The 22,245-nt window shown below is 51.1% G+C and overlaps 1 protein-coding gene across 11 annotated transcripts in view; it reads right to left on the bottom strand.

Moving 5' to 3' along the window:
- LOC140403032 (uncharacterized) overlaps positions 1–22,245 on the bottom strand; it is a 44,308-nt gene that overhangs the window by 15,753 nt on the left and 6,310 nt on the right. Inside the window, exons 2-8 of one of the 11 annotated variants that reach the window (XM_072490706.1) lie at positions 15,434–16,298; positions 15,353–15,379; positions 13,699–15,298; positions 10,878–10,951; positions 9,818–9,954; positions 3,519–3,658; positions 2,019–2,174 (exon numbers count right to left, since the gene is read on the bottom strand). In XM_072490706.1, the coding sequence (XP_072346807.1) occupies positions 2,019–2,174; positions 3,519–3,658; positions 9,818–9,954; positions 10,878–10,951; positions 13,699–15,298; positions 15,353–15,379; positions 15,434–16,298 (2,999 nt within the window). Of the gene's footprint in view, positions 1–2,018; positions 2,175–3,518; positions 3,659–9,817; positions 9,955–10,877; positions 10,952–13,698; positions 16,299–22,245 lie in introns of all 11 variants that reach the window. The other 10 variants (XM_072490708.1, XM_072490701.1, XM_072490705.1 and 7 more) reach the window with 10 other exon arrangements.

Genomic DNA, 22,245 nt, shown 5'->3' with positions numbered 1-22,245 from the left:
GTTAGGCGGATTGGCCGTGATAAATTGCCCTTAGTGTCCAAAAAAGGTTGGATGCGGTTACGGGGATAGGGTGGAGGTGTGGGGATAGGGCGGAGGTGTTGAGTTTGGGTGGGGTGCTCTTTCCAAGAGCTGGTGCAGACTCGATGGGCCGAATGGCCTCCTTCTGCACTGTAAATTCTATGATTGTACGATTGGCCTCCCTCGGTACTCTGGGACTTTATTCCAGCTGCTAAAAAAAAATAATGCAGCACTCGCCCCTCACTCCTCCCCTCCCCCCCACTGCACACTCCCCATGTCCCATCCATACCAACACGAGCCACTTCATGCCTCACCATCTCTCCATGCTAACCCATTCCCCTGTACCCACTCCCATGGCCTTCATAATCCCAATCCCAGCCCATGCGCCTCCACCCTTTGCCCTTACACCCTCAATGCCAGTGTCCACCATGGGCCGACCTCAGGATCCATAGTGTGATGAAATAAAATAAAGCTCTAAGTGTCTATTGATAACTTTGTCATTTTAAAAACCCATTCGTAAAAACCCATTCAATGAGCTTACACACTTTTCCCCCACATTCATATCTTCGAACAATCCCGAATGCTTGATTTTTCCCAAGGATCACCTGAGCCGTCCCAAGGGCACCTAACCCTCATGGCAGGTTGGTGCAAAAGATTACATCACACAGGGTCAGGGGTGAGCTAGCTGGATGGATCCAGAACTGGCTGGGCCATAGAAGACAGAGGGTAGCAGTGCAAGAGTGTTTTTCCGAATGGAGATCTGTAACTAGTGGTGTTCCGCAGGGATCAGTACTGGGACCTCTGCTCTTTGTAATATATATAAATGACTTGGAGGAAAACGTAGCGGGAATGATTAGCAAGTTTGCGGATGACACTAAGATTGCAGGAGCTGCGGATAGTGATGAAGATTGTCCGAGAATACAACAGGATGTAGATAGGCTGCAAAATTGGGCAGAGAAATGGCAGATGGAGTTTAACCCGGACAAATGCGAGGCGATGCATTTTGGTAGATCCAATTCAGGTGGGGGCCATACAATAAATGGCAGAACCATCAGGAGCAGAGACACAGAGAGATCTGGGTGTGCAGGTCCACAGATCCTTAAAAGTGGTAGCACAGGTGGAAATGATGGTAAAGAAAGCGTATGACATGCTTGCCTTCATAGGACGGGGTATCGAGTATAAAAGCTCGAAAATTATGTTTATTATATAGAATGTTGGTTCGGCCACATTTGGAATACTGTGTCCAATTTTGGGGTCCCGCACTACCAGAAGGACATGGGGGCTTTGGAGAGAGTACAGAAAAGGTTTACCAGAATGTTGCCTGGTATGGAGGGTATTAGCTATGAGGAGAGATTGAATAAACTGGGATTGTTCTCCCCGGAGAGACGGAGGCTGAGGGGGCGACCTGATAGAAGTTTATAAAATTATTGGGGGTATAGATAGGGTGAACAGTGGGAGGCTTTTTCCCAGGGCGGAAATGACAATTACAAGGGGGCACAGGTTGAAGGTGAGGGGGGGAAAGGTTCAGTGGAGATGTTCAGGGGCTGTTTAGCACAGGGCTAAATCGCTGGCTTTGAAAGCAGACCAAGGCAGGCCAGCAGCACGGTTCAATTCCCGTAACAGCCTCCCCGAACAGGTGCCGGAATGTGGCGACTAGGGGCTTTCCACAGTAACTTCATTTGAAGCCTACTTGTGACAATAAGCGATTTACATTTCCATGTGCGGGGGAAGTTTTTTTACACAGAGGGTGGTGGTGGCCTGGAATGCCACTGCCCAGTGAGGTGGTTGAGGCAAATACATTAGACCTTTAAGACTTATTTGGATAGGCACATGAACAGACGGGGTATAGAAGGATACAGGCGATTGGTCTAGATAGGGCACGTGATTGGCACAGGCTTGGAAGTCAGAGAGACCCTCTCCATCTTTACAAAGAATTCAGAGCCAAGTCTCCCCGAGCTCGAGGATTAAATCAGGTTTTCCGTTAAATCAGATTACCCTACCTGGTTGTAGGAATTTTGCTTCCCATTGGGTGATGTGAACCTGGTATGAGTTGTGTACTGCGGGTAATCGCTCCGATCCGCCATTGGATAGTACGATCCCCGGGACCCGAGCAATTCGAGCTGCCCCTTGCTCCTGCGACGGCACACGTAGATTATCTGGAGGGAGGGAGGGGAGGGTACGGTAGAGGTTGCAAAATGAAAAATGAGTTAGTTCTACCAAACAAACAAGGGTTGTAATAACCAGGAAAAAAGTTGACAAATTCTTATTTATAATTTGCAAAAATCACAAAACAAATGTTGAAATGGAAAAACATGTGGCTGGATTTCACAAGCTTCTCCCCAGGGATATAGAACACATCTGTTAGCGTAGACCTAACAACCTGACAAAGGCTTCTCTTAAATAAAGCCTGGGGAAGATCTTGCAGGCAAATCGTAGATCAGACGTTTGGATTTCAATTCCTGACCCTTCAGCCACACACCAGTCTTTTTTTTAAACGTAAATTTAGAGTACCCAATTCATTGTTTCCAATTAAGGGGCAATTTAGCGTGGCCAATCCACCTACCCTGCACATCCTTGGGTTGTGGGGGTGAAACCCACACAGACACGGGGAGAATGTGCAAACTCCACACGGACAGTGACCCAGAGCCGGGATCGAACCTTATAGAGATAGATAGGTTCTTGATTAATAAGGGGATCAGGGGTTATGGGGAGAAGGCAGGAGAATGGGGATGAGAAAATATCAGCCATGATTGAATGGCGGAGCAGAATCGATGGGCCGAGTGGTCGAATTCTGCTCTTATGTCTTATGGTCTTATGGGACCTGGGACCTCGGTGCCGTGAGGCAGCAGTGCTAACCACTGCACCACCGTGCTGCCCTCACACACCAGTCTTAAGGACGCACCAAGTTGTCTGTCTCGGGGCCTGACCAACACAAAACATAATCAGAATGTGCATGTTCTTGAAATTCAGCTTGAGTTGAAACTGCCATATTCACGTTGTGTCCCTTTATAATAATAATCTTTACTCGTGCCCAATTCACCTGGCAATGAATCCGGGAGGAAACCGGAGCACCCGGAGGAAACCCACGCAGACACGGGGAGGACGTGCAGCCTCCGCACAGACGGTGACCCAGCGGGGAATCGAACCCGGGACCCTGGCGCTGTGAAGCCACAGTGCTAACCACTGCGCTTACCGTGCCGCGTTGGACTGCATTTGTTCGGAGTCCCCTTTCCCTCTTACCCCAGTGAGCAAGCTCAAGCGAGAAGAGGGAGAGAGTAAAGTTTGGCTTTTCGGAGGCCAAACCATTTCCCCCAATGCCCGCAAGCTCCTCAAAGCTGATGGTGACGCTGGCCTAACCGGATTTCAAGCTTGTCCAGGGTCCCCATGGAGGGGATTTGTAGGAGGCAGTGGAAGGTCCACCTCATTAATCAGGACTGTACAACCTGCAAGGGGAGGATTATCAATGGGTACAGTACAGACGAAAACCATTGAGGACTTACAATGAGGAGCAAGATGATGATGACGATCAGGAGGATGACGCAGGCAAGAACGAGAAGAGCAATGCCCCAGCCGGGGACGAGAGGGGCCCGAGAGGTTGTGGTTGCTGTGGTTGTAGCGGAGCCGGATAGTATCTCATTCACTAAACAAAGAAGTTACGATAAATAAAGAGCACGGTCTTCCCTCTGAAATTTCACTTTCATTCGCCAATGAGAGGATTTACACGAATGAGAAATGGTCAGACAGCCACACCCTGGGCGGGATTCTCTCAGCCCGGGGCCGGGCCGGAGAATCCCCGCGCTCGGTCCACGCCGCGGCGGGCGGCCTCCTTTCCTACGCGCCGGCCCCTGTAGCCCTGCGCCACGTTGCGTTGGGGCCGGCGCGTTGAATGAGGCCGCTGCGCATGTCCTTTTTGGCACCCCAACCACTGCGCCCGTGCGGATCCCGCGGCCCCCGGTCCGCGCCGGGATCAGCGGCTGAACCACCCCAGCGCCGTGCTGGCCCCCTGGAGGCACCAGAATTACTCCCGGCAGTGGCCGGTTCACGCGACGCCGTTTACGGTGGCGCGGACACTCTGCTGCGGGATGAGAGAATCCCGCCCCCTATTTTAGAGACCCAAATGGGACTTTCACCTTTTTCCTGCCATGCACCCATATTTCCTGCTCAATCAGGACTCAATATAACCCCTGCTGAATACTTCACATGGATCCACGAGTCAATAAAACAGTGAATCTATTCAAGAGGCGGCTGGATATAGCACTTGGGGAGAATGGGATCAAAGGCTATGGGGAGAAAGCAGGATTAGGCTATTGAGTTGGATGATCAGCCATGATGGTGATGAATGGCGGAGCGGGCTCGAAGGGCCAAAAGGCCTCCTCCTGCTCCTATCTTCCATGGCTTTATGTCTCTAAGGAGAAGGGGTAGAGTGAGTTAGGATGGAGGAGGAATCTTGAAAGAGGTCTAGGTTGAGGGCCATAGAACATAGAACATTACAGCGCAGTACAGGCCCTTCGGCCCTCGATGTTGCGCCGACCTGTGAAACCACGCTAAAGCCCATCTACACTATTCCCTTATCGTCCATATGTCTATCCAATGACCATTTGAATGCCCTTAGTGTTGGCGAGTCCACTACTGTTGCAGGCAGGACATTCCACGCCCTTACTACTCTCTGAGTAAAGAACCTACCTCTGACATCTGTCCTATATCTATCTCCCCTCAATTTAAAGCTATGTCCCCTCGTGCTAGACATCACCATCCGAGGATAAAGGCTCTCACTGTCCACCCTATCCAATCCTCTGATCATCTTGTATGCCTCAATTAAGTCACCTCTTAACCTTCTCTCTCACGAAAACAGCCTCAAGTCCCTCAGCCTTTCCTCATAAGATCTTCCCTCCATACCAGGCAACATTCTGGTAAATCTCCTCTGCACCTTTTCCAATGCTTCCACATCCTTCCTATAATGCGGCGACCAGAATTGCACGCAATACTCCAAATGCGGCCGCACCAGAGTTTTGTACAGCTGCAACATGACCTCATGGCTCCGAAACCCAATCCCTCTACCAATAAAAGCTAACACACCGTCCGCCTTCTTAACAACCCTCTCAACCTGAGTGGCAACTTTCAAGGATCTATGTACATGGACACCGAGATCTCTCTGCTCATCCACACTGCCAAGAATCTTACCATTAGCCCAGTACTCTGTCTTCCTGTTATTCCTTCCAAAATGAATCCCCTCACACTTTCCTGCATTAAACTCCATTTGCCACCTCCCAGCCCAGCGCTGCAGCTTATCTATGTCCCTCTGTAACTTGTAACATCCTTCCACACTGTCCACAACTCCACCGACTTTAGTGTCATCTGCAAATTTACTCACCCATCCTTCTACGCCCTCCTCCAGGTCATTTATAAAAATGACAAACAGCAGTGGCCCCAAAACAGATCCTTGTGGTACACCACTAGTAACTGGACTCCAGTCTGAACATTTCCCATCAATCACCACCCTTTGTCTTCTCCCATGCCTCCGTATTTTCTGCAGTAGCCTACCGTGGGGAATCTTATCAAACGCTTTACTGAAATCCATAACACCACATCAACTGCTTTACCCTCATCCACCTGTTTGGTCACCTTCTCAAAGAACTCAATAACGTTTGTGAGGCACGACCTACCCTTCATAAAACCGTGTTGACTATGTCTAATCAAATTATTCCTTTCCAGATGATTATACATCCTATCTCTTATAAACCTTTCCAAGACTTTGCCCACAACAGAAGTAAGGCTCACTGGTCTATAGTTACCGGGGTTGTCTCTACTCCCCTTCTTGAACAAGGGGACAACAGTTACGGGAATTGGGCCAGCAGCACGGTTCAATTCCCCTAACAGCCTCCCCGAACAGGCGCCGGAATGTGGCGACTAGGGGCTTTTCACAGTAACTTCATTGAAGCCGACTTGTGACAATAAGCGATTTTCATTCATTCATTCATTTCATTTCATTTGCTATCCTCCAGTCTTCTGGCACTATTCCTGTAGACAAAGATGACGTAAAGATCAAAGCCAAAGGCTCAGCAATCTCCTCCCCAGCTTCCCAGAGAATCCTAGGATAAATCCCATCCGGCCCAGGGGACTTATCTATTTTCACACTTTCCAGAATTGCTAACACCTCCTCCTTATGAACCTCAAGCCCTTCTAGTCTAGTAGCCTGAATCTCAGTATTCTCCTCGATAACATTGTCTTTTTCTTATGTGAATACTGACGAAAAATATTCATTTAGCACCTCTCCTATCTCCTCGGACTCCACGCACAACTTCCCACTACTGTCCTTGACTGGCCCTACTCTTACCCTAGTCATTCTTTTATTCCTGACATATCTATAGAAAGCTTTAGGGTTATCCTTGATCCTACCTGCCAAAAACTTCTCATGTCCCCTCCTGGCTCTTCTTAGCTCTCTCTTTAGGTCCTTCCTAGCTAACTTGCAACTCTCGAGCACCCTAACTGAACCTTCATGTCTCATCATTACATAAGCTTCCTTCTTCCTCTTGACAAGTGTTTCGACTGCTTTAGTAAACCACGGTTCCCTTGCTCGACCACTTCCTCCCTGCCTGACAGGTACATACTTATCAAGGACACGCAGTAGCTGTTCCTTGAACAAGCTCCACATTTCCATTGTGCCCATCCCCTGCAGTATTCCTCTCCATCCAATGCATCCTAAGTCTTGCCTCATCGCATCATAATTGCCTTTCCCCCAGATATAACTCTTGCCCTGCGGTATATACCTATCCCTTTCCATCACTGAAGTAAACGTAATCAAACTGTGGTCACTATCACCAAAGTGCTCACCTATCTCCAAATCTAACACCTGTCCTGGTTCATTACCCAGTACCAAATCCAATATGGCCTCACCTCTCGTTGGCCTATCTACATACTGTGTCAGGAAACCCTCCTGCACACACTGGACAAAAATGGACCCATCTAAAGTTATCGAATTATCGCGTTTCCAGTCAATATTTGGAAAGTTAAAGTCCCCCATAACAACTACCCTGTTGCTTTCGCTCCTATCCAGAATCATCTTTGCAATCCTTTCCTCTCCATCTCTGGAACTTTTCGGAGGCCTATAGAAAACCCCTAACAGGATGACCTCTCCTTTCCTGTTTCTAACCTCAGCCCATACTACCTCAGTAGACGAGTCTTCATCAAACATCCTTTCTGCCAGCGTAATACTGTCCTTGACTAACAATGCCACCCCTCCCCCTCTTTTACCACCTTCCCTGAGCTTACTGAAATATCTAAACCCCGGAACCTGTAACAACCATTCCTGTCCCTGCTCTATCCATGTCTCCGAAATGGCCACAACATCGAAGTCCCAGGTACCAACCCATGCCGCAAGTTCACCCACCTTATTCCGGATGCTCCTGGCATTGAAGAAGACGCACTTTAAACCACCTTCCTGCCTGCCGGTACACTCCTGCAACTTTGAAACCTTACTCATGACCGCTCTACTCTCAACCTCCTGTATACTGGAGCTACAATTCAGGTTCCCAAGCCCCTGCTGAACTAGTTTAAACCCTCCCGAAGAGCATTAGCAAATTTCCCCCCCCAGGATATTGGTACCCCTCTGGTCCAGGTGCAGACCATCCCGTTTGTAGAGGTTCCACCGACCCCAGAATGAGCCCCAATTATCCAGAAATCTGAAACCCTCCCTCCTGCACCATCCCTGTAGCCACGCGTTCAACTCCTCTCTCTCCCTATTCCTCGTCTCGCTAGCACGTGGCACGGGTAACAACCCAGAGATAATAACTCTGCTTGTCCTAGATCTAAGTTTCCACCCTAGCTCCCTGAATTCCTGCCTTACATCCCTATCCCTTTTCCTACCTATGTCGTTGGTGCCTATGTGGACCACGACTTGGGGCTGCTCCCCCTCCCCCTTAAGGATCCCGAAAACACGATCCGAGACATCGCGGACCCTGGCACCTGGGAGGCAACATATCAACCGTGAGCCTCTCTCGTTCCCACAGAATCTCCTACCTATTCCCCTAACTATGGAGTCTCCAATGACTAATGCTGTACTCCTCTCCCCCCTTCCCTTCTGAGCAACAGGGACAGACTCTGTGCCAGAGACCTGTACCCCATGGCTTACCCCTGGTAAGTGTCCCCCCCCCCCCAACAGTATCCAAAGCGGTATACTTGTTACTAAGGGGAACGACCACAGGGGATCCCTGCACTGACTGCTTCCTCCCAGCCCCTCGCACCGTCACCCATCTATCTTTATTCTTCGGAGTAACTACATCTATGGTGACGGCAGCGTTGCCAATGGCTCCGAGTAGGTATTCGGGGAGCCCAGTGGTGCAGTCCCCGGTGAAGATATGGAATCAGTTGAGGAGGCATTTTGAGGTGGAAGGGATGTCGGTGCTAACGCGCTGTGCTTGAATCATGAACTGGGGGTGGTGGATAGTGTGTACAGGAGGTGGAGGGAAGCGGGGTTGGTCAGGGTGAGGGATCTGTATTTGGAGGAAGGGTTCGCCAGTCTGGAGGAGCTAAGGGAGAGGGTAGCGCTGCCGAGGCGGAGTGAGTTCAGGTATCTGCAGGTTAGGGTCTTTGTGCGAAAGTTCTGGTGGGGGTTCCCTAGGTTGCCGGGATACACCCTGCTCGAGCGACTGCTGCTTCCGGATGTGGAAGGGGAGGGAAGAATTGAGGATATATACAAGTGGCTGGGGAAACAGGGAGGCGAGCGGGTGGTGAAGATCAAGGAGAAATGGGAAGCGCAGTTGGGAATGGAGATCAATTGGGGAGTATGGAGTGAGGCACTGCAAAGGGTAAACGGGACCTCCTCTTGTGCAAGGATGAGCCTGATACAGTTTAAGGAGGTGCACAGGGTGTATATGACTCGGGCGAGAATGAGTGGGTTCTTTCAGGGGGTAGCGGATGAGTGAGAGAGGTGGGGGCGGGGGCCAGCGGATCGCGCGCACATGTTTTGGCGTTACGAAGAATTGGGAAGATTCCGGGCGGGAGTGTTCACGGTCTTAGCCAGGTTAGTGGAGGAGGGAGTGGACCCGGACCCTTTGGTGGCGATATTTGGGGTTTCAGAGAAGCCGGAGCTCGTGGAGAGGAGGAAGGCCGATGTCGTGGCCTTCGCCTCTCTGGTTGCACGGCGGCGAATTTTACTGGAGTGGCGGTCGGCATCGCCACTGGGGGGTAGCGGCCTGGTTGGGTGACCTGTACGGCTTCCTGCAATTGGAGAAGATAAAGTATGAGTTAAGGGGCTCTTCAGAGGGGTTTGAGGAAAGGTGGGGGATGTTTGTGACCGCGTTTGAGGGGCTGTTCAGCGCAGGGGGGGGGGGGGGGTGAAAAAGGGGGAAAGTCTGTACAGACTAGTTGATTGTTGGGAAGTAAGTTTCCCGGCGTGTTTGATCGCTGTAACCTGTTTTGATACACATATGTAATAAAATGCATTTTTAAAAATTGTGTCTAGTCTCTAATTAAAAGCCTGGCTTCCCAAATTTTATTTTTGTCTATCCCCTTCATAATCTCCTCCGTCCTGCAAACATGATTCCTTATCCAGTGCTTCCCTCCTGAATTAGCCACAACGCTGTTCTATAAAGGATGACTGCTCGAGGGCCTTGTCCAACTGATTGGTCTTCATGTGGGAGCCTAAACCATGAGGTTTTGCCGTAGGCTGGGGAAGAGCAACAAAACCTCCCTTTTCTGCAACGTCTCTCCTCAGCCCATCATGGAACACCAATTACCAGCCTGCACCGTGTTGGTCCCACCTCTTGTCCCAACCTTCCTACACATCGGCAAATAGCACTACCTTTTAAATCTTTGACCCTCAGACTGTTGATTGTATTGTCCTTCAGAGCATTATTAAACTGTTCCTTAACTTGCTCGGCGTTTGCGTTACTGTCCGTCTTGAAGGTAGATTTAGTTTCAGCGACAACCGACCCTTCACTTAACGGAACAAACAAAACAATTCATCACAAACCATCCATTACGAAACTGCTTCAAAGACATCGGACGCATTAGGCTAGAAAAGCCCTCCTGTGAACTCTGAACTATGCTGAGTTAGTTGGTCTGTGTCAGGGCACAGGAACAACCCAACGAGCACCTTTGGACTGACGGTGATCCCGAAACAGGGGCCGATGACTTCAGTAAGAATCCTTTTTTAAAATAAGTGTAGAGTGCCCCATTCTTTTTTTTTCAATTCTGGGGCAATTTAGTGCGGCGCAGGGGCGGAGAATCCAATTTTAGGCCGCGTTTGGGGCTTGGCGCCGGCGATTCTCCGGGGGGGGGGGGGGAATCGGACCTTATGGGCAGATCGGTCTGGACCGACCTCCGGGCGCCCGGCCGATCGGGCGGGGGGGGGGGGGGGCCTACATTTTGCAGCAGCCTCCGCGGTTCGGGTCGGCCATGCTAGCCCCTGGCAGGTGAGTGAATTGGGTGATCTTTTTTATCAGGACATCGGGAATGAAACGCCAACGTTTTTACGCCGGCGTGGGGGGCGGAGTCCCATTTTCAGAGAATCCAGACCGTGAACCTCACTTTGAGCAATTATAAAAGTTGAAAGGATATTTGCTCTTGTGTGGAGCCGCACCTCTTTAAATTCGAGGTGGCAGCCACAACCTCCTGCCCCCCGACTAGGAGAAAAACCCCAGCGTAAAACTAAAAGCTTTGCTGAGATTTAATTTGCGAACTGATTGTTCAATTTAGCTGACCTCACAAAATTGACACTGCTGTCACTTTGGGACACACAACGACGTATTCTCGGTCGAGATTTTGCCAGGGCTGCAACGCTGAAGGGACAGTGTTATTTCTGCGCTTGTGGTTGTCCCTCGTGCCACATCATCAGCTGTCACAGAGAACGAACGGCTTACCTGAATCGTACAACCTCTGAGCCTTCGTACGATGAGCCGAGGGGGCATGTAGAACAATTATAAGCTTCTTCCAGCTGCAAAAATACATTTTTAAAATGCATGATTCGATGGAATGGAAATAAAGCCCCAACAATTTCCTATTATCTGTGCCCCAAATACTTCCCCCCCCTCCAACAACCTCAGCTCTCCACTTGCCTGGATGAGCGCAGCTCCATCAACACTCGAGAAGCTCGACACCATCCAGGACAAAGCAGCCGTTTGATTGTTCCTCCTTCCACAAACCTTCACTCCCTCCACCACCGACGCACAGTGACAGCCGTGTGCACCAGCTACGAGATGCACTGCAGTAACTCACCAAGGTCCCTTAGACAGCACCTTCCAAACCCACGACCACTGCCATCTAGGAGGGCAAGAGCAGCAGATACCTGGGAACCCCACCAACAGGAGGTTCCCCTCCAAGTCACTCACCACCCTGATTCGGAAATCTATCGGCCGTGCCTTCACAGTCGCTGGGGCAACATCCTGGAACTCCCTCCCTAACAGCACAGTGGGTGTACCTACGGTCATAATATACAGCAGTATATCATGGTGCAGACACACACTGATGGACACACAGCGGGACCAATCAACACACACAACATCGCAGCCAATCACCAGTTAGAGCACATGCACTATAAAGACAGGGGGCATCAGAGTTCCCGCTCATTCGGGATGCAGCCTCTTACAAGGACAGAGCTCACAGCCTGCAGCACAGATCTTCACCATGTGCTGAGTGCATAGACTGGTTAGGACAAGGCATAGGTCTTTAGTTCAATCTAACATCGTTAGTGAAAGTATGTTCAACAGTTTCTGACTTAAATAAAATAGTGTTGAACTATTTTAAGTGTTGGTGGCCTGTATGTGCTCCACGGATCCAGAGCGCCCAACACGACACCTACACCTCGGGGACTGCAGCGGGGCAGGAAGGCAGCTCACCACCACCTTCTGACGGCAACTAGGGATGGGCAATAAATGCTGGGTAAATGAATAACTAAAAAAATACAATCCCAAACATCTGGATCTTCCTTCATTCCGTTCTGTCACCACCAGCGATCGCTGCTTCCCTTCTCTCTCTCACCGCCAACTGCTTCCAAATTTAATGTATTCCAGTGGACCCTTGATTCAGGCAAGAGGTGAATCAGGCCTTCAGTGGAGTGGGCTTACCTGAAAGTGCCCTGATGCGGATCCCACTCTCTGCTGATAGCAAACGGCACCCAAGAAACAGAAATGTTGCAAATGGGAGATGCACAGCTGTGATTGCAGGATTTAAAATGTCGCACCCCTCACTGGTTCCAGGATTTAAAATGTCGCGCCCCTCACTGATTCGGCGCAGGCGCTAGTCCCACAATACCTGTCACAGCAGCGAGAGGCTTCTATCGGATCTACAGTTTGCCGCAGCAATGGCTGCTCATTCACAGAAATATTTTGGGGAGCGATGTTGTGCCCCTAGCCAAGAATGGACACACACACACACGCACGCGCGCAGAGCAAGCAGAGAGTTCAGGGTTAAGCATACATAATGGAGTAAGAACCAAGCTCATTGCTCCTGCTCCGTGATCTGCTTCATTCAACATCTCGAGAATCAGGCACTTTAAATCCAGTCAGGGTGGATGCCTCCTTTATCTTCCGGCTAAAAGGTGGCAACAAAAACTAGATTTCATAGAATTTACAGTGCCGAAGGAGGCCATTCGGCCCATCGAGTCTGCACCGGCTCTTGGAAAGAGCACCCTACGTAAGCCCCCCCCACCCAGTAACCCCACCTGACCCTTTTTTCTGGACACTACGGGGCAATTTATCACGGCCAATCCACCTGACCCGCGCGTCTTTCGGGACATGTGGGAGGAAACCGGAGCGCCCGGAACAAACCCACGCAGACACGGGGGAGAACGCGCAGACGCCGCACAGGCAGTGACCGGGACCCTGGAGCCGCGATGCGGCGGTGCTAACCGCTGTGCTACCCTGGCGCCCGGACCTGCGAAACCTCGTGCGCTCCAGCTGATTGCAAAGGTTGGCCACAGCTATGAGGTCTTTCAGAGACATCGCTAGATTGAGAGAAGGGGTTGTATGGCGGCCAAATCAATTATCCAATTGAAAACCAAAGTGACGGCTGGCAACTTTCCCCGGAGAATTCTTTCCCTCTCGATTCCACTTCCTGCTGAATGCAGCTCCCTCCTTTCTAGCCTAAACAGGGTGTCGACGAGCTACTTAACCATTGCAAAAATGGCAGCTGATTCTGATGCCGTGTCCTCGCGCAAACACTTCTCAGCACAGATTACCAGGAGGAGGGTTTTCAAATTGTTTTTCAAAATAAAGTACCCGATTCATTTTTCGCCCCCAATTAAGGGGCGATTTAGCGCGGCCAATCCACCCGCCCTGCACATCTGTGGGCTGTGGGGGCGAGACCCACGCAGACACGGGGAGAATGTGCAAACTCCGCACGGGCAGTGACCCGGGGCCGGGATCGAACCCGGGACCCCGGCGCCGTGAGGCAGCAGTGCTAACCCCCGCCCCGCCGTGCTGCCCTGATTACCAGGGATCTAAGAAAGTTTCCCAAATTCTCCCCGTCCCGTCCCATGGCCATTAAGGCCCATTTTACTCCCTCTGCTGCTACACATTTTGAGGATTTTCCCAGTGTATCGGTCTCAGTATTTCCGCTTGGGAACAGATATTTTCACCCATTAAGTTGGGGATTATGGAAGCAGGTTGGGGAGCACGAGGGCTGGAAGATGTAGTGTGTGTTAATCAGCACATGCATTTTCAATGTTGATACTATTAGACTTACTGCTTTGATCACTTCGTCGCGCAGCTTCTTGAACTCTGAAGAGGATCTGTCTGTCAGGGTTCGACTGAAATTCTTGTTGACGATTCTGAAAGTCACATTGAAGTTTAAAGCCGGGGCTGAGATGGTAATCGGCGCCTTGCTGGTGGTCCTCATGGTTGGTGGCACAGTGGACCCCGTGGCGTCGCTCGACAGCATGCTGCTGGTGGACATGTTATTGGCCGTGCTGCCAGATGTAGTAGTCAGACCAAGGCTGGCGTTGGCGGACGTTGGCGCGGTAGCCCGCGTTGTGACGGCCGCCCCCGAAGCGGTGGAGTTTGTCACAGGAGTTGGTGTTGGCGTGACAGTCGCGGTGCTCGGGGTCGCTGTCGTTATCTTGGTGGAAGTTGCACCGGTCGCGTTAGAAACAGTTGTAGAAGCCATCGGCGAAGAGGTTGTGGACTGAGCCATCGAACTAGAACTGGTTGTCCCGTTCATCGTCGTCCTTGTATTGTCCGGTGACACGGCACCAGTTGTAGAGTACGAGTGTGCAGTTGAATTCACTTCAGTTGTCACGCCAGTGGCGGCTGCGGTCGAGAACAGTGTGGGGTTACTTGTTACAGCTGAACCAGTGACCAGTGGGGCAGGCGTGCTGCTGTTCCCGGGCGGCGAATAGGTGCTGTTGCTCATTGGAGGAGGAGTCGAGGTCCCGTTTGACAGTGGGGTGGCAGAGGTCCCGTTTGCCAGTGGGGTGGCAGAGGTCCCGTTTGCCAGTGGGGTGGCAGAGGTCCCGTTTGCCAGTGGGGTGGCAGAGGTCCCGTTTGCCAGTGGGGTGGCAGAGGTCCCGTTTGCCAGTGGGGTGGCAGTGGTCCCGTTTGCCAGTGGGGTGGGAGAGGTCCCGTTTGCCAGTGGAGTGGCAGAGGTCCCGTTTGCCAGTGGGTTGGTCAAGGTCCCGTTTGCCAGTGGGGTGGCAGTGGTCCCGTTTGCCAGTGGGTTGGTCAAGGTCCCGTTTGCCAGTGGGGTGGAAGAGGTCCCGTTTGCCAGTGCGGTGGAAGAGGTCCCGTTTGCCAGTGCGGTGGAAGAGGTCCCGTTTGCCAGTGGGGTGGAAGAGGTCCCGTTTGCCAGTGCGGTGGAAGAGGTCCCGTTTGCCAGTGCGGTGGAAGAGGTCCCGTTTGCCAGTGCGGTGGGAGAGGTCCCGTTTGCCAGTGCGGTGGGAGAGGTCCCGTTTGCCAGTGGGGTGGGAGAGGTCCCGTTTGCCAGTGGGGTGGCAGAGGTCCCGTTTGCCAGTGGGGTGGCAGAGGTCCCGTTTGCCAGTGGGTTGGTCAAGGTCCCATTTGCCAGTGGGGTGGGAGAGGTCCCGTTTGCCAGTGGAGTGGCAGAGGTCCCGTTTGCCAGTGGGTTGGTCAAGGTCCCGTTTGCCAGTGGGGTGGAAGAGGTCCCGTTTGCCAGTGCGGTGGCAGAGGTCCCGTTTGCCAGTGCGGTGGTCAAGGTCCCGTTTGCCAGTGGGGTGGAAGAGGTCCCGTTTGCCAGTGCGGTGGCAGAGGTCCCGTTTGCCAGTGGGGTGGTCAAGGTCCCGTTTGCCAGTGGGGTGGCAGAGGTCCCGTTTGCCAGTGGGTTGGTCAAGGTCCCGTTTGCCAGTGGGGTGGTCAAGGTCCCGTTTGCCAGTGGGGTGGAAGAGGTCCCGTTTGCCAGTGCGGTGGCAGAGGTCCCGTTTGCCAGTGGGGTGGTCAAGGTCCCGTTTGCCAGTGGGGTGGTCAAGGTCCCGTTTGCCAGTGGGGTGGCAGAGGTCCCGTTTGCCAGTGGGTTGGTCAAGGTCCCGTTTGCCAGTGGGGTGGTCAAGGTCCCGTTTGACAGTGCGGTGGCAGAGGTCCCGTTTGCCAGTGGGTTGGTCAAGGTCCCGTTTGCCAGTGCGGTGGCAGAGGTCCCGTTTGCCAGTGGGTTGGTCAAGGTCCCGTTTGCCAGTGGGGTGGCAGAGGTCCCGTTTGCCAGTGCGGTGGAAGAGGTCCCGTTTGCCAGTGGGGTGGGAGAGGTCCCATTTGCCAGTGGGTTGGTTAAGGTCCCATTTGCCAGTGGGGTGGCAGAGGTCCCGTTTACCAGGGGAGTCGCCAATGTCCCGTTTGCCAGTGGGGTGGCAGAGGTCCCGTTTGCCAGTGGAGTTGCCGATGTCCCGTTTGCCAGTGGGGTGGAAGAGGTCCCGTTTACCAGGGGAGTCTCCAATGTCCCATTTGCCAGTGGGGTGGCAGAGGTCCCGTTTACCAGGGGAGTCGCCAATGTCCCGTTTGCCAGTGGAGTTGCTGATGTCCCGTTTGCCAGTGGGGTGGCTGAGGTCCCGTTTGCCAGTGGGGTGGCAGAGGTCCCGTTTGCCAGTGGAGTTGCCGATGTCCCGTTTGCCAGTGGGGTGGAAGAGGTCCCGTTTACCAGGGGAGTCTCCAATGTCCCATTTGCCAGTGGGGTGGCAGAGGTCCCGTTTACCAGGGGAGTCGCCAATGTCCCGTTTGCCAGTGGAGTTGCTGATGTCCCGTTTGCCAGTGGTACAGGGGTGGAGGATGTGATCCCCCCTGTACTTGTGGAAGGTGATGAAACATCTCCATCCGTGTTCACAACTGTCGGACTTGTCCCTTCCACTGAAAAAGACCAAAAAACAAAAGCCATCATTGTGAGAGTGACAGGCGGGAAGGGGGAGTAACAATCTTCAACAAAGCAGATTCTGGTTCACATGAATCTTCCACCGCTTTGGTAGAAAGCTGTTCTCGCACACTGATGGAAAGCTGATGGAGCTCCCCCACAATAGCTCTGTCATTAATACTGAGTGTGCCAACCAACATTGATGCACCAACCCTCTTGCCTCACCCGAGTAAAGTGCTGTGTGAAAGAAGCCCACTTGAGTCTTTACCCTGTGTCATGGTGGGGAGATGTTAGGAACTTGGGGTCCAAGATGTAGCAGGCAATTTAGGGGTTAAACAGACTGATGGAAATGACTGCTAGCAACAGTGTTAGAGGGATACGACCACAGCCTGAGTTAACTTATCCCATTGAGACGTAACTTTGTTACCAGGAACACATAGGATGTCCCGGTTCAGATAAGATGATCCACCGAGGATCCATTGCCATTCGGGACAACGTTGTTTGACCAGCCATCAGCCCATCATTGGCAGATAACCTATTCGTCCATCAATGGAAGGTTAGTTGCATATGGGAGAGCACGGCAGCACAGTGGTTAGCATTGTGGCTTCACAGCTCCAGGGTACCAGGTTCGATTCCCAGCTTGGGACTTTTCACAGTAATTTCACTGCAATGTAAGCCTACTTGTGATAATAAAGATTATTATTATATGAATGGTATAATTCTGTTCTTTTGTATAAACAGGAGTGAGAATTCAGCCAAGATAACGAGAATAATAATAATCTTTATCATCACAAGTAGGCTTACATTAACACTGCAATGAAGTTACTGTGAAAAGCCCCTAGTCTCCACATTGCGGCGCCTGTTCGGGTACACAGAGGGAGAATTCAGAATGTCCAAATTACCTAACAAGCACGTCTTTTGGGACTTGTGGGAGGAAACCGGAGCACCCGGAGGAAACCCACGCATACACGGGGGGAGGACGTGCAGACTCCGCACAGACAGTGACCCAAGCCGGGAATCGAACCCGGGACCCTGGAGCTGTGAAGCGACAGTGCTAACCACTGTGCCACCGTGCCGACCAGCCAAGTCCGACCAGCTCAGGGGAGAACCTGTGTTTGAGGGAGGATGGGCGGAGCTAGAGAGAGAGAGAGAGAGAGAGAGAGAGAGACAAGGAACGCTGTTTGGAACAGTTACAGAAAGAAGGCTGTGGAAATCAACCAGGGTGAACGTTGCCACCGAGTCAGACTTGAAAAAAAGATTCCGAAGAAATGGCCCGACCAGAAATAAAGTGCTTTGTAAATGTAAGTATTGCCTTTGTCTGTCTGTGTAAGTGGAACAAGAGCTGCATTTTCATGTACAGTGTCGTTTAATGGGGACTCCTGTGTTAAGGTTAAGAAACATGCATGTAATCTGTTAGCGTTCAGCTTGCAGTTTAAAAGTTTAAATATTCTTTTCTTTTGTTTTAATAAAGTTTGTTTATAAAATAACCAAACTCTATTTCTTATATTATCACTCCTGGAATGAATCGATCTTTCCGCACTGCGCTAAAACTTAAAAGCATTACGACATCTGGTCCGGCCTCTTAGCCACTGTTGACCAGGTATCCTTAACACCCACCTTCCGATGTACAAAGAACAAAGTACAGCACAGGAACAGGCCCTTCGGCCCTCCAAGCCCGTGCCGACCATGCTGCCCGACTAAACTACAATCTTCTACACTTCCTGGGTCCGTATCCCTCTATTCCCATCCTATTCATATATTTGTCAAGATGCCCCTTAAATGTCCCTATCGTCCCTGCTTCCACCACCTCCTCCGGTAGCGAGTTCCAGGCACCCACTACCCTCTGCGTAAAAAACTTGCCTCGTACATCTCCTCTAAACCTTGCCCCTCTCACCTTAAACCTATGCCCCCTAGTAATTGACTTTCCCACTCTGGGAATTCTGATTATCCGCTCTGGCCATGTCAGTAATAGTTTTGTAAACGTCGATCTGAGTTTATATCCCTTTTTTTTCTTTAAAAAAAAATAAAATGTAGAGTACCCAATTCATTTTTTTCCAATTAAGGGGCAATTTAGCGTGGCCAATCCACCTACCCTGCACATCTTTGGGTTGTGGGGGTGAAACCCACACAGACACGGGGAGAATGTGCAAATTCCACACGGACAGTGACCCAGGGCCGGGATCGAACCCGGGTCCTCGGCGCCGTGATGCAACAGTGCGAACCCACTGCCCCACCGTGCTGCCCTAATCTGAGTTTATCCAACCTCCCCTCATAGCTAATGCCCTCCAGTGAGTATCACAATCTGATGTACGCTGACACTTTAATTAATCCATAGAATCCGTACAGTACAGAACGAGGCCATTTGGCCCATCGATGCTGCACCGACCCTCCGAAACAGTACCGTACCTAGGCCCACTCCCCCGCCCCATCCTTGTAACCTCCCGCATTGATCACGGCCAGTCCCCCTAACCTGCCCAACTTTGGGCTGTGGGAGGAAACCGGAGCACCCGGAGGACACATGTGGAGAACGTGCAGACTCCGCACAGACAGTGCCCGAGGCAGGAATTGAACCCAGGACCCTATGGGGCAGCAGTGCTAACCACTATGCTGCTCCAATGAGATCCTGAGAAAGTATCATATTAAAGATGTACTTCGGGGGCAGTTAGCACTGCTGCCTCACGGCGCCGAGGTCCCGGGTTCGAATCCCGGCCCCGGGTCACTGTCCCGTGTGGAGTTTGCACATTCTCCCCGTGTCTGCGTGGGTCTCACCCCCACAACCCAAAGATGTGCAGGGCAGGTGGATTGGCCGCGCTAAATTGCCCCTTAATTGGAAAAAAAATAATTGGGTACTCTAAATTTTCAAACAAAAAGATGTACTTCGGATGAAACATTAAAGCTGGTGAACTGAGCCCAACGCATCACACAAGCTCGCCGCTCTCACGTGGATTCTGTCTACACCTCCCGCTGCCTCGGGAAGGCAGACAGCATTATCAGAGACCCCTCCCACCCAGGCATTGCCTTCTTCCAGACCCTTCCATCAGGCAGACGATGCAGACGTCTGAAGACCCGCACATCCAGACATGGGAACAACTTCTTCCGCACAGCTACCAGACTCCTCAACGACTCCCCCTCGGACTGATCTGTTCCCTGTAGGAACACTGGGTAAAAGCAAATTACTGCGGATGCTGGAACCTGAAACCAAAGAGAAAATGCTGGAAAATCTCAGCAGGTCTGGCAGCATCTGTAGGGAGAGGAAGGAGCGAACGATTCGAGTCCGATGACTCTTTGTCAAAGCTCCTTATCAAAACATTCCTGCTCCAGGCTCATTTTCTCTCTTTCAACTCTTTCAGTAAGATTCTAATCTCTACTTTGCATGGGTGAAACTTGTTGTCAATTGAAAGTCTGCTGTACAGGAGCTCAGATCCTGCATAAGATAATCGCATTCATCATGTCATCGTATTTACAGATACAAAATAATCAAAGATGGGGATCTAAGAGAATAAGGAAAGATGACACACTGAAGTCACATTGTACACAGTCTTTGGGCTCCCAGGGCTGGTCCCCCCCCCAACCCACCAGTCTTGGCACTATTTAATAGTTATCCCTAAAACTTACTTCTAACTTTTGTACCTTGTCCTGGGTAAGCGATGACAACAAGGAGCATAAACTCACATTTGGCACATGCAGAATCATTTGGGACACGTGGTAAGGGACAGAGCTGTGAGGGTGACTTCTAACCATTGCCCCTCAGTGAATGGTCACATAGTTGCTGTAATTTCCTATCCTATAATTCATCATCTCCCCCGGCCGCCATCTCACACTGAAACCAGACTGTTCGCAACGCTGCCACCTTATCTGACCCAGAACTGCCCATGTCCAAACTTACTCCGAGTCCCGCTTACACCATCACCCCTGCCTCCACTCGCTGACCTGGTCCAGCAACGACACCGTTTAAAAATTCCAGTCCCTTTGTTCCAATCCTTACATCTCTGTAACCTCCTCCAGCCCTTAACACCTTCCGAAAATGTTGTTTCTCCAACTCTGATGTCTTGCACAACCTCACTTACCTTCTCGCCAAAATTGGCTGAGGTGCCTTCAACAATCGAGGGCAGGCTTGTACAAAAGTACAAATGTGCTCCTCCCCTCCCCTCTCCTCCCCATCTCCCCCCTCCCTCCCCCCGCCCCATTCCCCCCCCCGCCCCCCCAACATGAGTGAAAAGGTTGGTCAAGCCCAATTGAGTACCGAAACTCCAGAATCTGTTCCGAAAACCTCCCCGAAAACCTAACTCTTTGACCCAGTAGTTGTTCCCTATTCCACGATCGTACTGGGCACAGTAGACATTTTTGTCTGATTCTTTCCTGCGCTTTATCAATGCAAGTTACGAGGGTTTGCAATTGGAATGTAAGATTGAGGTCAGTTTGAATGATTGAGTTAAGCAAGCTCTCCTCCACATCCTGCCCCCCCGATTCAATCACAAAGGGGGATTGGATTGTAACTCTGTGCAGTTGACTATTACTTCTCCAGCTGATGACACTGGAGCAAGCCAACCTTTTATTGATCAATTTAAAAATCTTCAGGGGCTTTAGAAACATTTTACCTGCAGTGCATTTGGTTAGTTTGCTTTGTTTTATATGATGTCGTTTTCTATTAGTTATTCCCCCCTTTGAAGGGGGGGAACTTTTGATAAGATTATTTATAAGTCAGATCCAGTTAGCACTGCTGCCTCACGGCGCCGAGGTCCCAGGTTCGATCCCGGCTCTGGGTCACTGTCCGTGTGGAGTTTGCACATTCTCCCCGTGTCTGCGTGGGTTTCGCCCCCACAACCCAAAGGTGTGCTGGGTCGGTGGATTGGCCGCGCTAAATTGCCCCTGAATTGAAAAAAAATAAATTGGGTATTCTAAACTTATAAAATAAAAATAAATCAGCCCCACTGTGATTGATCAGTTCTTTTTATTCGTTCTTGCGCTATCATGAGACTTTTGTTTTAATTTAGAATGCCCAATTCTTTTTTATTTCCAATGAAGGGGCGATCCACCTACCCAGCACATCTTTGGGTCGTGGGGGCGAAACCCACGCAGACACGGGGAGAATGTGCAAACTCCACACGGACAGTGACCCAGAGCCGGGATCGAACCCGGGTCCTCAGCGCCGTGAGGCAGCAGTGCTAACCGCTGCGCCGCCCTGCTGCCCCTCTTCATTCCAGATTTTCTTTCTTCTGAAGTGAAATGGGATCGGACCCAGGGTCACAGAGCATTACCCTGGCTCTCTGCATTACTCATCTAGTGGCAATACCACTGCGCCAATGTAGTCTGTCCCCACACTGACTGGGCACTTGGGCTGTGTCGAGAACCACTTCCAATAATTACACTGAAAGCAATTCCAAATTGAAGATGCTGTAAATCTGAAATAAGACCAGAACTTGCTGGCAATACTCAGTGAGTTTGGCACGCGATGTACTTTACCTGGACAACTTGGAAACTTGTACATACCTGAGCAGGTATGGTGTGGAGATGGAGCGGGAGAAAAACAATACACTTTCTCCCCTCTAACTGGAGGGTGGGGGTGGGGCTGGGGGAGGGGGGGGTAAGATGAATTTCTTTCGGGGGGAAGGGGTGACAAGCAGAATGGGAAGACCCACAGAAGCCGGGCCCACACTGAGCTGTAACCCTGCCTGACTGGGAAAACCATCCACGCCGTTAGACAGGCAGTAACTTATTAGTTACTCTGTAACTTGGCCAACAAAAAAAAACAACATCATTCACGCGGGGCGATACTGGGAGTGCTGGCGGTTGGATTGCAAGCCCCTTAATCAGCTGCCAACAACTGAAGGAATCCGACACAGAGCAAAAAAAAAAAAAAGTACACGCCAGCTATTGCCCGAATTTCAGACTGAAAAAATATGTAACGTTCGTTTCCCAAGACCTGGATCTAGTCATTAAAAACAA

Source organism: Scyliorhinus torazame, chromosome 26, assembly GCF_047496885.1.
Source record: "Scyliorhinus torazame isolate Kashiwa2021f chromosome 26, sScyTor2.1, whole genome shotgun sequence".
Classification (NCBI taxonomy): domain Eukaryota; kingdom Metazoa; phylum Chordata; class Chondrichthyes; order Carcharhiniformes; family Scyliorhinidae; genus Scyliorhinus; species Scyliorhinus torazame.
This window is presented reverse-complemented; position numbering and strand designations above follow the sequence as displayed.